This window comes from Tetrao urogallus, assembly GCF_951394365.1.
Source record: "Tetrao urogallus genome assembly, chromosome: 3".
NCBI lineage: Eukaryota > Metazoa > Chordata > Aves > Galliformes > Phasianidae > Tetrao > Tetrao urogallus.
The window spans coordinates 69,219,262-69,234,679 of NC_136815.1; the positions used below are offsets into that span (position 1 = coordinate 69,219,262).

At 42.2% G+C, this 15,418-nt stretch overlaps 1 protein-coding gene across 1 annotated transcript in view; it reads left to right on the forward strand.

Annotated features, from left to right (window-relative positions):
- Positions 1-427: 427 nt before the first annotated feature.
- ANKRD33B (ankyrin repeat domain 33B) overlaps positions 428-15,418 on the forward strand; it is a gene marked incomplete at both ends in the record, with an annotated part of 37,842 nt that continues 22,851 nt past the window's right edge. The window contains one exon of the mRNA XM_079533351.1: positions 428-847. Coding sequence (XP_079389477.1) covers positions 428-847 — 420 coding nt within the window. The remainder of the gene's footprint in view (positions 848-15,418) is intronic.

Genomic DNA, 15,418 nt, shown 5'->3' on the forward strand with positions numbered 1-15,418 from the left:
ATGTCTTCCATGAGAGATACGTGCTTGGCAGGTCTCTATCAAGCCGCAGTTGCTCCACTCGCGGGCCCCGTGCCCGCTGCACCTCCCAGATGCGGAGTGTCCCCGCTCCGTGCCGGCAGCCCCTCTCCGCACCGCCGCCCGCAGCCCGGCTGTGTGCCGCGCCGCCCGAGCAAATCGCATTGTCAGATGCGCCCTGATGTCAGCGCGCTAAGCCCGAGCCCCAATCTGCTCCCGGGGATGCTGATCGGCTTACGGGCCAGGAGTTTGCCCGCCGCCCTGCCCGCACCCCAGACCGGCCTCTCCTCGCCGGGCCAGCGAGCGGGGTGCCGGCAGCGGCATGTCCCGGCCCGGGGACGGCCGGGGGGCAGGCGGCGGGACGTCCTCTCTCGGCCGTCGGGACGCCTAGAGAGCGGCGGCGGCAGGCGGCATGGTGCTGCTGTCGGGGGCCGGGGAGCAGCTGGCCGGGGAGCGGGTCTGCCCCGCGCCGGGAGCCGGCAAGGAACTGCCCGAGGCGGAGAGCGGCTCCGAACAGGGGGCGGACGGGGCTGCCGCCGAGGGGCACGGCGATGAGGAACAGGAGGAGGAGGAGGAAGACTGCGAGGAGTATGAAGACTTCTCCGAGCTGCCCGACACCTGCAGCATCGCCTCGGACGACTCCTTCTACCCGCCGGGGGGGCTGGGGGACGAGACAGAGGACAGCTGGTCCCTGGAGCAGGAGGACCGCGACAGCCCCGAGGGGCTGAGCCTCTTCCGAGCGTGCTGCACCAACAACGCCGTGGTGCTGCGGGCGCTCATCCGGCAGGGCCCCGAGGAGGAGGAGGTGCGGGAGACCGACCGCAACCGCAGGGTGAGCGGCACGGGGGGACGCGCGGGTTGCGCCGTGGGTTTCGGCCCCAGAGGCGCTGGGACGAGGCGGGACGGGACGGGGCTCCGCCGGGCGGCGATGTGAGTGCGCTCCATGGGGAGCAGGGGGCTGCAGTCCCACTTTCCGGCCATCAGCTGCGAGTTTCAGGGAGCTTCTCTTTAGGCAGTGCTGCTGTCCCTCCCCTCCCCTTCTTTCTGCCTTTCTGTCTTTCCGTCTTTTGCTCTCTAAAAACTTTCTGCTTGCTCTCAGCCCCTACGTTGCCAGGCAGAACTTGCAGAATTCCTGTGCTGAAATCAGACTGTTCTGAATTTTCACTGTATTTGTGTTGTTGGGATTCTGTGTCAGTACGGTGTTTGTGATTTGGTTTTTGACTGTCACTTGGCTAACTGCAGGGCAAGATGTGCATTTCACTAAAGCAGAAGGAGAAATCTTTTCCTAGGGGTTACTGAGGTGTTTGAGTAACATCTAAGTTTAGCAATAGCAACTCCACTCACTTCTATTTCTACAATTCATATAAAAAAATTTATAATTTTTACATGGAGATTCCAAAAAAAACTCCAATTTTTTCCTGCTGTTATGTTCATAGAATGGAATCATAGAATGGTTTGAGTTGCAAGGGACTCTAAAATGTCATCTAGCCCACATCCCCTGAAACAAAGAAGGGCACCTGCAGCTCGATCAGGTGCTCAGAGTCCCCCCCCCTAGCCTGACCTTGAGTGTTTCTAGGGATGGGGCTTCCACCACATGTGACATATATGACAGGAATGTTTTGAAATAAAGCCAGAGTGATTTTATCTGGGCAAGTAGCTTGCATATTCTCAAAACATAAGAAGTCTCTGCATGGAAAATTGGGCAATAATTTGGTTTGGATGCTGTTCAAAGTTGTCTTTATTATGTGTACTTTCAAGATTTTTCCCTGCAAAATGTATTTCCTTCCGTCAACAAAAGATTATTGTAATACGTGTATTTCAGTGACCTGACTCGCAGCGAACTTCTATGAAAGAGATGAATGCAACAAGTTGTATGAATGCAGCTGAGGGGGCAGCCAGCAATGTCATGGGAGTAGGAGCGAGCCGTAGAGCCTAGAAATACTTTAAATCAACTTTCTGCCAAAGCCAACTCGTGTTGGCTGGTAACACAAGTTGCAGGGCTGCACTAGAGCAGGCCTGGCAGGGCGTGTTGGTGCACCTGTCTGCGTCTGAGGGTAGGGCTGAGCTTGGGCTCCAGCCTGTAGCAGCATTGCATGGCCGTGGCCTCCATCAAGGGTTGAAGGTTCAGTGCTCCCAAAGTGCTTGGCTGTGAGGCAAGCTTGGCTCCTTGGTGCGTGTCGTACAAAGGCCTCCCTTTCTGGACAGGAGGCTGTCACAGCAAAGCAGCCTCCTCTTGTAGGCTGGGGCTCAGGGCTGAGCACAGCTAACTGCCCTCCCTTCCCCGTCCTGCTTCACAAAGCTAGCTACTTGTCATCTTTCCACTATCCCAGAAAAGAATCAGACCTTTAGCTTGGATTCAAATTTTAAAGTTACTTGTTCATACTGTATAAAGATAGTTCTGCTCTACTTATGCAAATATGCAGTTTGATGTGAAATTAAGATTTGACACCAAATTCTGTTTTGTTCATTTTGGGGAGAAAACGAAGTAAAAGAAATTCTGGAATTCAGCAGCTTCTGGAAGCCTCATTGGTGGTGCGAGGAGAATGAATTCAGTCTTTCTCTCTGCCTGAGGGGATATGACCCTGCACAGAAGTGCCCTGATGGCAGCGATGCAGAGCAAGGCAGTCTGGCTTTTTCAAACAGATGTGAATGGGACAGGAGAAACATTTCTGCTGCATCTCCAGGTGTCCCACAGCATTTTCAGGCACAGCATGGGACCAGTACACAAATGAGCAGCCTGGCTAAACCACAGCACAATCTCCATTGGCTTTAAGTAAAGTGCCCAAAAAAATCGCTGATTCCTCTTCTGATATTGTGCGTCTATTCCCAGTTGGCTTTTATTCTTTCCCAGACACTGGTGTTCACAAAGTCAGCAAATTGACATTATTTTGCAATAGAACAGCCATGTTTCTGACAACTTTACCTGACAAAAAGGAATCCCTCAGCTCTTTCTTTTCCCTGTGGAATTTTTTCAGCTCTTGAATTTGCCTGCTATATAAAATCACTATAAATGGCACATAAGCAAAATGTATTTGTATTGCCTAAAAACAACTGAAGGAGTTACATTTTCCACTTATACTAAGAAAGCTATTTTAAATTCCTCAAATTTGTACTAGTAGCTTTCAAAGTCCATGATACTATTTGTTTACAATCCATTATTGCATGCTGTTATTGAAAAGTTGGATGCTTCTTTTTTTTTTCACACTGAACAGATAAGAACTTTTGTTGCTTCTCAAATTTTCTTTCTTTTCTACCAGGCAGTAGAGAGAAGGATCACTTGCTTTGGAGAAGCGCAGTGGTGAAGGAAGGGCTATCCGATTAAATAAACTGTGTTCACAGCTCTGATCTGATAACTTCTGTTATGTATGTACTATGCACCTGCATTTCCACAATTTGTTTTCCTAAACAGTACTTTTTTTAGAAAGTGCAATATGTTATGGTAGAAAGATAAGATCACATTGTGATTCTCAAAGTGATTAAATGCAAATCTCCAAATACAACATGAGGAAGAAACTTCCAAATGGTTAAATCCTTAAAATGAATTTGGGAGTGAACAGCTGGAGTTTTGGCACTCTTCTGCTTTTATATTTTGACCCCAGCCCTAGAGCGATCTATTCTGTGAACAAATTATGATTTGGAAGAGATTATTTCCAAAAATGCCAAAGTCTAGAAAAAAGTTTTCATATTTTTCTCAATCCTTTTCATAGAAAGACACCATTTCTCTCATTTGAGACTGTTTTCCAGGCCTCCACAGTGACTTTTCACAGGATTTCTGCAGGAGCTGACTTTTCCTGTGCTCTGTTTATGAGCTGCAGGATCTCCCATTCAGGAACCACCTGTCAGGCACAAACTTCCATTAAACCCACCTTCCTGCAGTAAACATTAAATTCACCATCCTTCACAACATCCGACCTACTAGTCACCACGGCCTCAGGACTGATGTCTCCCTGTGTCTCATTTTCATTGTCGTAAAGGAAACAGCAGTTTATATGCCACGATGTGTACATGCAGATTCCCAAAAAAGTTCACCCCTGCATCCTCTGTAGCCCTACTAGCTGAGTATGGATTCCAGAAAAGCCAGCTTGATGTTGCTTGTTTCCTCTCCTTGGCAGATCTGATAACAAAATATTTGGAAAACAACTATGACAACGTATAATGAAGTAGTTGCAGATCAAGCAGGATTGCCTCTCTTACCTTAAAATATTTACCTGTCTCGTGCTGCAATATTTACCTGCTTCACTCTGGCAGTAAAGAGGGTTCTGCAAATATGTAGAAGATAAAATCTTGGCTTCAGTGAAAATTCCTGACCTGACTGGGACCAAAGTGCCAGTCAGACACTGCTTTTCACCATGTGATGGGGGAACTGCTTTTCTTTCCTCCTTGCTAGCTATATCTCAAGAATTTTAGTTACTTACATTTTGTAAGTTTGACATAATATTAAATCCTGTCTGAAGATCAGGACTATGTATACTCAGAAAAACAGAGATTCAAATTTTGGTGTTACCTAACTACAAAATGAAATTTGCCATGTCAGGCAATGAGGAATGAGAGAAAAAGATGAAAAGAAGGCAAAGAACATCCCCCCCCTCCACCAGAATTAAAATAATCACTGTAGCTTATCCTCAGATTGGTTTTGTGTTGACTACATAAGTTGTGTAGTCTGTTTTACTAACTATGCTGAAGGCATATATTTTAGGGTTGATATATGTACCAAAACATTCTGTTGTAGTCTTTGGCTTTTCATATTTTAAGTCACTATTCAGTGAGTCTTTCACCCAGTTTCAGGCATACTCAGGAACCACTGCTAGAAGAATTCTTGGAATTAAACAGATTATTGTGTAAGCATACCATTATATAGTGGAGCTTGTGCATTTGTGTTCTTAGTTCATTCCTCTTAAAAGATGTGAAGACAAAATAATCTATGTGGCTCAGCTTGTGAACTCCTTTCAGAAAATATTCCTAAATCCATATTTGAGCACAGTTGATTTTTCACATAAATTCTTCATTCAGGATGCTGTTAATCAGTGCAGCTCGGTAGCTGGTTTTCCCTTGGGCTGTGGTAGATCCACAGCTCTCTCATCAAACAGACCTGGATTTGTGTCTTTGTTCTTCTCTCCTTTTTCTCTTAAAGGAAGAGAACTGATCTGGGGCTATTCTTCACGATCTAAATTTCTTTTGATTTCTTCTCTCATTAGTGGCTGATGCTCAGTAGAAAAACAAATAAAGAAATACCTGGGGAGGGACAAGGACTCTGCTTCAGAACTCTGAAGTTGCTACTACTCAGTAAGCAAAAAACAGGTAGCAGTGTGCTTCCAGGCACTTACTTCAAAAACTGGTGAGAATGTAGGGCTGGAAGTCAGTCTGCAGAGGATGGAGCTGGAGAGATTTTCTGTGGGGTGAAGAGGAAGAAGATTTCCACTTTCTCCTTCTTTGCTTGGCATAGAACTGTGGGTTTCTCCAGAGCGTGTTTCAGGGGTCTCTGCTACACTTGAACTCTGCCAGGTTAGGTACTGTCACCCTTCACGGATATGCACAGTGAGTACTCAGTGGAGATGGCACCCGAATTTGCCTTTGCTAAAGGCATATATTCCTAAAATTGTGACTGACGGAGGAGGACACAGAGCCAGTGGTTCCCATTTCGTGGGTAAGGAAACACTGGGTTTGGTAAGACTTCTGTAGACATCGTGCATCACAAGAAGTGTCACAGCTCGGGCAGCGTGGTTGTTATTGTTGTTTTTGTTTTATCTGCATGATGTTAACCTGCAAAAAGGAAAAACAGAGTCTGTAGTATTTTGTGGAGGAAGATAAGATGAAGATCCATAAAGATCTTGCCACATACTACTTTTTGGTTTAGTGGCACACAGTATAAGTCATCCCCTGTCGGAAAAAGGACTTGACAAATGTCATCAGCTACACTGGTGGCAATTTTTTTTCTTATATTCATAGGCTGTTCCCTAGTGTTCTCTCATACAGGGTATTCTCGTGTGAGCATTGTATTCATGTCATGACGCTAAATCATAAAAGGGAATTTTTTAGGGTGGAATTAGTTTTAAAAAGACCCTAAAGGCAAAAGTAATCTAATTTAAATCCCTCAGAATAGTAAAAAAAAATCCCTAAATGCACACACAAAAAAAACAATTCCTGGATATATTTACGAGTATATATTTATAAAAAGGAAGTGAGTGAGTAAAAAAAGCAAGGAATAATAGTTGGCAAAATACAGACACTGCTCAAACCAGATTGGGAACTTTTCAAATACTGTAATTGCAACTCAAGGGAAGCTATAAGAAAGGAAAAGATAGACTATGGAGAATATGAAGTTAATTGTCTATGGGGGAATTTGGTAAAATAGTCAGAGGGTGGATAGATAGTGATAGGACAAGAGAGAATGGTTTTAAGCTCGAGAAGTGAGGGTTTAGATTGGATGTCAGGGGGAAGTTCTTCACAGAGAGGGTGGTGAGGTGCTGGAACAGGCTGCCCAGAGAGGTTGTGGATGCTCTGTCCCTGGAGGCATTCAAGGCCAGGTTGGATGGGGCCCTGGGCAGCCTGGTCTCGTACTGGATCTGGAGATTGGTGGCCCTGCCTGCAGCAGAGGGGTTGGAACTTGATGATCTCTGGGGACCCTTCCAACCTGAGCCATTCTGTGATTCTGTGATATGATTCTATGATACAGATAGGCACACGGAGGCATTGTCAGAAGAGTACATGCAGAGTAGGTGAATGCCTGTCCTTGTCTTTGTTCATCCTCTCTTTGGAAGGAATGCCTTCCTATGTCTGGCACAGAAGCAAATCCTTTGAAACGACTGATCTCTAGAAGAAATATTTGCATGGAACACGATTTCTTTGGAGTAAAGGCAATGGTTAATATGGATTATAAGGGTGCTTAGAAGTAAATGGGAATGCAAATCTTTATCAGACCACTGGAAATGCATAATGAGATGTGCTGCATCCTCCAAGAAATAGGCAGGCAGTAAGCATAATTTGTACTTAGTGTCAAAAGCTGCATTATCTAACAGATGTAGCTCTTTCTGAAATTGATAGATACAGATTTGAAGACCTCATCAACCTGAGAAAGTTGTACAAGTTTAATCTAATTTCAAGTGATGCAGCTTTTAAAGAAGTCAGATGAAGAGCGATTTCTTTTAAGAATTTTGACAAATTGCTTCTTGCAAAATGTATTGAAGAGAAGTTTTCAGCCTGACCCGACTATAGCCCAGAAGTAAAGGTCATAAAAATCTTCTGTTCCAATTTAAGCAGTGTTTCACATCAGTATCTTAAGTCACCTATTTGGACTTGCAGAGCTCCTCAGTGATGCGGTGATGATCCTGGTTACCCACGGAGTACAGGTTGCCCCCAGATGTAATGAAATGCAACTGCTTCAAGCATCCATGATGTGGAATACCGATAAATCATAAAACCATACAAGAGGTATTCTAACAAGTGTGGTTCCCGAGATATTTATCATCAGTTATAATGACAGATGTATAATGATGTCTTTAGTAAAACATGTCTGTAACACAGAAAATAAATGTAACCCCAGTATGCCTTACTGCATTTTTCCAGTGGAGTCTTTCAGGTTTGTTTTACAGTGCACAATGTGGCACTGCTAATTCGCTCACCTCATTATGAAATGCACATTCGTATTGTTGGCAGAGAACTGTAAAGGAATTGCTCAAAAGGGAGCACCAGCACTAATTTTCTCACTTAAATGTTCCCACGTTCCTTTTCCTGAAGTCTTGTTGGGGTATACAATTCTCTTCAAAATCAGGACTTAGATAAGTTTTGAGTTCTTGCAGTTTGATAAAAGGGTTATTTGGAAGTAATACAGTGTAGGCACTGTAGCTTTCTATGTAACTTCAGACAGAAGTTCCTTTTGATGCTGAAGCTGCGAAATGCAGTCTAAAAGAACAGGAGGAAAGAAAGAGACAAAGGAAAAAAGAAGCTCAGAAAAATCCATGAAGAACAGTTGTCTTTAGAAATTCAGTTTTAAACTCTGTAATAAAAGAGATGGAAAAAAGACTGTGATATTTCTCTCCTTGCTTATGTTGAAAATAAAGACTCCCGTGCAGAAGAGTTAAGTTTTTAACTGAAGCCTAGTATAGGCTTTGAAAACTCTGGGACATGAAAAGGAAGGTTATTTTTCTTTTTTGCTATCAATCCCAGCAGTCATATATCTTCTTGTAACAGGAAATAAGCACTTTTTCATAATTTCTTCTTTATTCTGCTTTGCCTCACTTCAATTTATGCATTTCAGTTCTAGTTGTTCAACTGCATAGAAAGTTACTTTGTACAGAGCATTAGTACTGTCAAAGGTGCCTTAAAAGGAGCCCACCTTTGGACTGAGAATCCTCAAAGGATTTGATGGCATACATAATTTCATTAACAGATCTTATCTTTTATTTTTAAAAGAGGACAAGATAGATCCAAAATTAAATGAAGCTAGAGTTCTTTGCTGTTTTGTGGTGGCATGAAGGCATTCATTTTTCAGTTATTCAGTCATTTTCAGTGAGCACTGACAGATCCAAAGAACATGTGACTGTTATGGGGAATCCCTGTATTGTTTTCATCCCAGCATTTTTGCTGTTACTAACACGCATACTGGTGGAAGTGATTCATCTCCAAGCACTGGTGTTCTTCTGCTTTCCCCTCCTCAAGGTTTAAGATGTCTGATGCAGATTAGAATTTATTTTAGATTCCAGTAGCACTTCTTTGTGAATCAAAGATAACCCAAATGTCCAGTCATAAGGGTGTTTCAAATCTGTGAGCGACGAGTGTTTTCCTTCAGTTAAGATACTATCTTGTGTAGACATAAATTTTCAGGCCTCATGCCTGACCTGAAACAAAGTACATGCCAATGTAATTTTTTTGAGAGAAAATGGAAGTTGAACAAGATGGCACTAGCATTCAGTAGTTTTGGAAACATTTTCCCGTTGAGTATCAGTAGGCTGTAGGAGCTACCATGCTAGGAAAGGACGTGGGTCCAAAAGTCCAAAAATTCAAAAATTCAAAAATTCTGAGATGAGTACCAGGGGATTGTTGTCTGGTTACTTTGCATATTAAGGCTTTTGACCTCAAGGCAGGCTGTATGAAGAAAATAAATTCTCAGTCCAACTTCTGAGATAGGAACATGGAAGCATCGAGTGATGGGTTTGGGTACAGCAACAGTTCCTCATTCCATATCTTTCAGAGTTTTCAAGAGCTTAACTTTGAGTCCCTTCATGTCTTTTGGTCCTAGTAGTGCTGGAAGCAATAATTTGAGTTTTGCCTTCTGAAGGACATCTGTGACCACTGCCAGACTGAAGGGAGGGCTGGGCATCCCCCCCAGCAGGAGACTTTTACCACTTTTCCTTCTGCTGTTACAGTTTGCAGAGATGTGAGATTTGTTGGTTTTCTGCTCTGTGTGGCTCACCTCTTTCCTGGTTTCGGAGGACATTTAAAAAAAAGGCTTTTCTGGCACAGGATTCACTTGTATTAATTTTAGTCACATGGCTTTGTGTTTGTGCTTGGAAATAACACAAACGATGAAAATAAATACTGATACATGTTGAACAAAGAATGCAAGTAAGCAAACTAGATTATTTGATCTATCTAGGCTATTCAGCAGGTACATTTGAAATCACAGAATCATAGCATGGCCTGGGTTGAAAAGGACCACAATGATCATCTAGTTTCAACCCCCTGCTGTGTGCAGGGTCACCAACCACCAGACCAGGCTGCCCAGAGCCACATCCAGCCTGGCCTTGAATGCCTCCAGGGATGGGGCATCCACAGCCTCCTTGGGCAACCTGTTCCAGTGCATCACCACCCTCTGTGTGAAAAGCTTCCTACTAATATCTAATCTAAACCTCCCCTGTCTCAATTTAAAACCATTCCAAAATCTGTTCAACTGCTCGAGAAGTGGTATACTGAAATATAAAAAACGTAAAGCCTTGTTACATCTATATTTTTGTGATGATTACTGTGTAACAGAGACCAGCAAAAACTGGGTGATTTATCACAATATTATTATGTCTGAAGAGTACTTAATTTTCACAGAGAAGAATAATAATGAGACTCTTACATTACTTTCCAGATGTTAGTTGCTTAGTGTCAGATGAACCTAATGTGCACCAGGTTTATTTTACATCGCATTTCATTAAAACACAATTTTCTTCCTCTATAGAAAAGAGATACTTGATTACTAACTAAAATTCACTGCTAATTTTGAAATACAGTTCAATTTGGAAAGCGTCAGCAGCCTTTTAATGCGGAGGGTCACAGTGGACAAGCCCAAGCTGCTTGTGCATGGCAAAGTATCTTTGACACTGGAGCTCTGTGCAGCCAAGTTCAAGTGGGCTGGGTCTGACCACAAGTGCTTCTCTAAAATCCATTTATTTTTTTCTAGTTTTCCAACAAATTGCTCATTATTTTTCCATGCGTCCTTCCTGTGTTGTCTGTGCTTGCACTGAGGAGTTGGGCTTAACTTTTGTCACTGAGGTAGAATTGCACAGAAGACACTAAAAACTTCTGGTAGTGTTTTTAAATAGAAAATGAAATCTGTAGACTGTATGACAGCCACAAGGAACTCCCAATGGCTTTATTGAGAACAGGATTTCACCTTTAATGATTTTATAAATAAAGTTACCCTCAGAAGGCTATGCTGTTATTTAAGATGTTATATCACATAGATTTGGATTTACCCATCTCTGAGGGTTCTTTCATTAAAAACAAAACCCAAAACCCTCCCATCTTTGCTAAGTATACATTTTTAGCATGCCCAGTAAGTTACACTGAGAAATAATGAAGTACCATGTGAAGGGGGTAGTTGTCACAGAGTTTATAGTTGCACGTCTGGCAGAGAATTAGCAATTCAAATCATGTGCTCTGTGGGAAAAACCCACAGTGTGGAAATAGTTCCCCTTTTTTTTCAGTTCTATTATTTTCTATCATGTCTGTTAAATTCCACAGGGAGTAATTTGAAAGCAAGCTGATTCGAAATGGGAATGACGCACGATCGGGCTTTTGTTGCTTCACACATTTCGGATGTATAATGTTTTGAGCCTGACCCTATAATACTTAGTCAGCCAATCTAGTGATATGTTAAAACTCTCACACACGAGTGTTACGTTTTTGTGTAGCATTTATTTGTTCGTTTTTGTCTTTTGGCTCTTTGTATGCAAAGCAGCCTGTGAGTCAGGTATGCTGGCACTGAGGCCCCACCAACCACTGCTGCTGTCCCAGATTGTACCTGGTGGGAAGTCCTGTCTGTGTTGCTGCTACATGGCCAGACTGCTACATGAGCCACTGTTACGGACTTTTGGAAGAGGGATGGCGGCAAATAACAGAATGTACTCAGTACATTCGCAAAAAGCAGAAGTCTTTGGCATTTATTTTTTAGAAAGTCTAGTATCTTGCTATGTTTTGCTCCTATGAAATAAAGCTTGGGCTGCCATTTGATTGGGGAACATGTGAAGACTGGCTCTGTATTAATAAAAATGTCTTTAGGCATTAGGATGAAGGAAAAGCAAAGAACAAGCTGTATCAGCCCTCACCAACACACAGTCCTCTGACTGCTGACTGAATGGAGAGCTGACTCTTCCTTGCCCTTTGCGTGTCCTCTATGGGAAGGATGCTGATGCTATTTTTGCTTTGCTTCATTTTGCTGCTTTGGGAACTGGTGTTTTCTCCTGCTGCTATACTGGCAGTGGACATTTCCCAGCTCGAAAATTCTTCCTCTTGAGAGTGCAACATGTCCATGTATTCCTGAACATAATTGCTTGTGAAGTAGGAGCCTTAGCACAGTACTAGTAGATCATCACCTTGCTAGTGCCTTACCTGAATTAAAATAGCTTATATGTGGGTTGCTGAACACAGATGTCTTGGTGCATTTACAATACCTATCTTCATACAAGTTCCCATGGAGCGCACTGAATCCATGACACAAGTGTGGAAAACTTGCTGCAAAAGCAAGATAATTTGATGCAGCAGACCAGAGCTGCCTCACCAAGTCACACCTGTTATAAGAAGTATGGTTGCCTGGGGACTCTGAAAAGTTGCTTTTGAATTTTAAAAATAAAGCAGATACCACGGGGTAATCATTTAATGGACAACACGCATACTGTGAACAGCTCTTTCTCTAGGAATGTGAATTCAGATAAGAAAGAAAAAAAAGCCTGGAGGTTTCTAGCAAGGTGATGCTGCTCTACAGTACTTCTTGTACATCAGATCTAGCACTGTCTGCTGTCCCTAAAGCTATCAAATCTGCTAACTAGCTATCATGTGACAGCAAGAAATACTGCTACCTTTCTTTGGAGTTGTAGTACCTGAACTTAAATGAGGTCTGCAATAAGAAGCTGCAAAATTTGGTTAGTAATTGTAAAAGTCATGAGAAAGATGTTTTGCCTGATGAATTGCAGCTGAAGGGTGACTAGGTGACTATGCTTGACCATATTTTTTGTTTTCCATTTCATTTCTTTAAAATTTTGCCGTTCTCATTCGTGCAAGTGAAAGGAGATCTGAACAAGCCTTCCTTTAGTTTTACTACAGTGCACATTTGCTGCACAGACCTAAATCACCTGGTTGAATTTTAAATAAAAGCTAATGGAAAGAGTTTCACAGCCTGTTTCCATATCAAACTATTTCTGAAGACTAGTGAAAATTGTACTACCCTTGATAGGGAAAGTAGAAATGACTTCAAAATTTGATTATAAATTATCTGAAAATATTTTAAATCTCCACAAGGCTACTGACAATTAAGAAAATGTTTAGTCCAGAGACTTCTGATGCAGAAAGCCGCATGCTGATGAAGTTCTTCACACCACAAATGATTTAATGTGAATCAATGAAGATACACAGAAGGCAAGATGCTACTAAATCAATAATTTTCAATTCTGGCTGTAAAATCTATTTTCCTTGTTCACGAGTTTCAAAAAGAGAAGGAAATTGCAAATTGTCAGGTGTCTGACAGAAACAAGACTTCGATATTTCCTCAGTGTGCTTTCTAATATCCATTTGAATTTTATGAGTTAGCACACAATTTTTGATAGAAAAAAATGCAACAACTCTGACTCAAATAGAAAGGATCATCACCTGAAAACAGTGTTTTCTTTGAAATCATTATGGCACTCATCTCATTTTGTTTATTGCTCCTGTATGAATCACTCTTACTGTGTGGCTTGATACCACTTCACCAGACCTGCGTGTCCTTTCTGAGGCAAGGAAAGAGACTCAGGGTGTCATTCTGTAGTGCTGGGCACAAAACTCATGAAGTTCTATCAAATGGCGCATCCAGAGGCTTTGAAGGCTACATAGTAGGCACGTCACTTCACACCTATTCAAGATTGAAAGCAAAACAGAAAATACAGACTGCAGTGCATTTGCTTTCGTAGAATCACAAACTATCCAAAGTTGGAAAGGACCCTTGAGGATCACCAAGTCCAACTCTTGGCTACAAACAGCACCACCCAAAATTCAAACTCCATATCTGAGAGCACTGTCCAGATGCTTCTTGGGTTCTGCCATCTTGGGATCTGTTCCAAGGCCTGACCACCCTCTGGTGAAGAGCCTTTTCTTGATAAGCAACTTGACCCCTCTTCCCTTTCATAGATTATAGCTGAAGAAACAGCATATGTATAAAGGTGGTGGCAATGAAGGGTCTTGCTGTTGCACCCCAGCTCAGCTCCACAGGGAGCACAGGAAGGCTAGACAACTCCAAGGGCTGCTGGTCAGAGTGGTCTGCTGCTGAAGGAGGATGGCTTATACTCCATGTGCTCAGATATGGCACCATGACAAGATGCCAAGTGCCAAAAATCTACAGAATGAAACGTTTTCCATGTCTTCGTTGTGGCATATGTACACATCAGTCAAATATCAATCTGGCTTTTGCCTCAGACTCCTGCAAAACAATTTGCTTTGTCCACAAGTGTGAAGGGTTGAGTAATTAATTGCTAAAGGAGCAAGCTCTAACTTCATAAAAATGACTCTTGTTACTAGAGTGGAAATGTCTTTTTTTGTTCGTTTAGAGTAACATATATAATTAGGCTACATGGCTGAAATTTTTCATTTAAGATGTCATATATCACTAATAACTAAATGCCAAATTTATAATAGAATATTTAGTTACACAAACATATGCTGTCTCCCTTCTAGATGCATAAATACTCTTTTTTATGCTCATTATTCCTGTTTACTGCTAACCATCCTGCACTTGTCCAGTTGTTGGAGAGTTTCTTTATTATGGTCTTCATTTATATAAAACTGAAAAAAATGCCCACAGTTTCATGGAATCACCCTTACGATATTTCTTCAAGGTAATCTGATTCTTTGTTTCCTTTTCTTAGCTAAGTCCAGTGCTGTGGAGTTGGGAATGAAAAAAAGGGGAAAATTGTGTTGACAGGCCTTCTCTGTGGTGGCTCCATGGGCTTGTCTCCAAGCAACCAAGTCAATTTCTACCAAAAGTCTTCTTTTACCATTTAGGAATCGCTGTTGTTGTTGGTAGATCTTTGTTATATCTTCAGCAGAAAAACATGTCCAGTTCCCCAGGCTTGCCAACCTTTTTGCTTGGATGCAACAGATCGGCCCTGACAGCTTCTGTGACCTAACACAGTGCTGCGCTGATGGAAGTGTCCTTCTGTAACAGAAAAACAAAACATTCTGGGAAGCAACACACAGAGCTAAGGGATTTACAGACCTATTTGCTAATTCCCCCTTTTTTTTTTTTTTCCAAGATGGCTGCAGCTAAATGTGCAGTTATGTGAAAATGTTAGACCTGTAATTACTGTGATGTTTGGCAAACTTTGAAAACCTTCACATGGTATTGTTGTAAGATTTAATCAGATCAGTAAAGAAATGTTTCTAACAGCTACAAAAGAGGAAAGACCTGGGCATAAATTTTATACTCTTTAGTATTAGCAAAGATAGTTCTTTGTACATTACTTGAAAATTGCATACTTGGTTCAAAAGTACTGTTCTCAGCCAGAATGGAAAATCTCCAGTATTCAGATAGCATGGCTTTCCTGAGGCTGAATTTAAGCCTCCGTCCTTGTGGAGAGCCAGCTCTCAGTGCCATTTGTGGAGCACTGGTAAACAGCAGTACAATATGTGGGGAGAAGTGAAAGAGTTCTTAGAAATGTGAGAATCGTAGTACATTCCTCCAATTTTCACAAGCTTAAATCCAAGGCTGTGAGTTTTATCGGATAAATTTTATATCAATAAAAATCCAGCTGTTGGCCTCCTGCATGGTCATCTGTAATATCCAACAGTAGCTGTTACACAGAGCTGTAGGATTACAGGATTGCAAACCTTTCGTATCACAGGACCTGAAACTAATCCATACATCCAAAATCCACCTTAGGTGGTAGATCCCTGAGTGAAAAACAGACACTTCTCATCAAATCACAACGGATGCTTGTATTGCTCAGAGAAT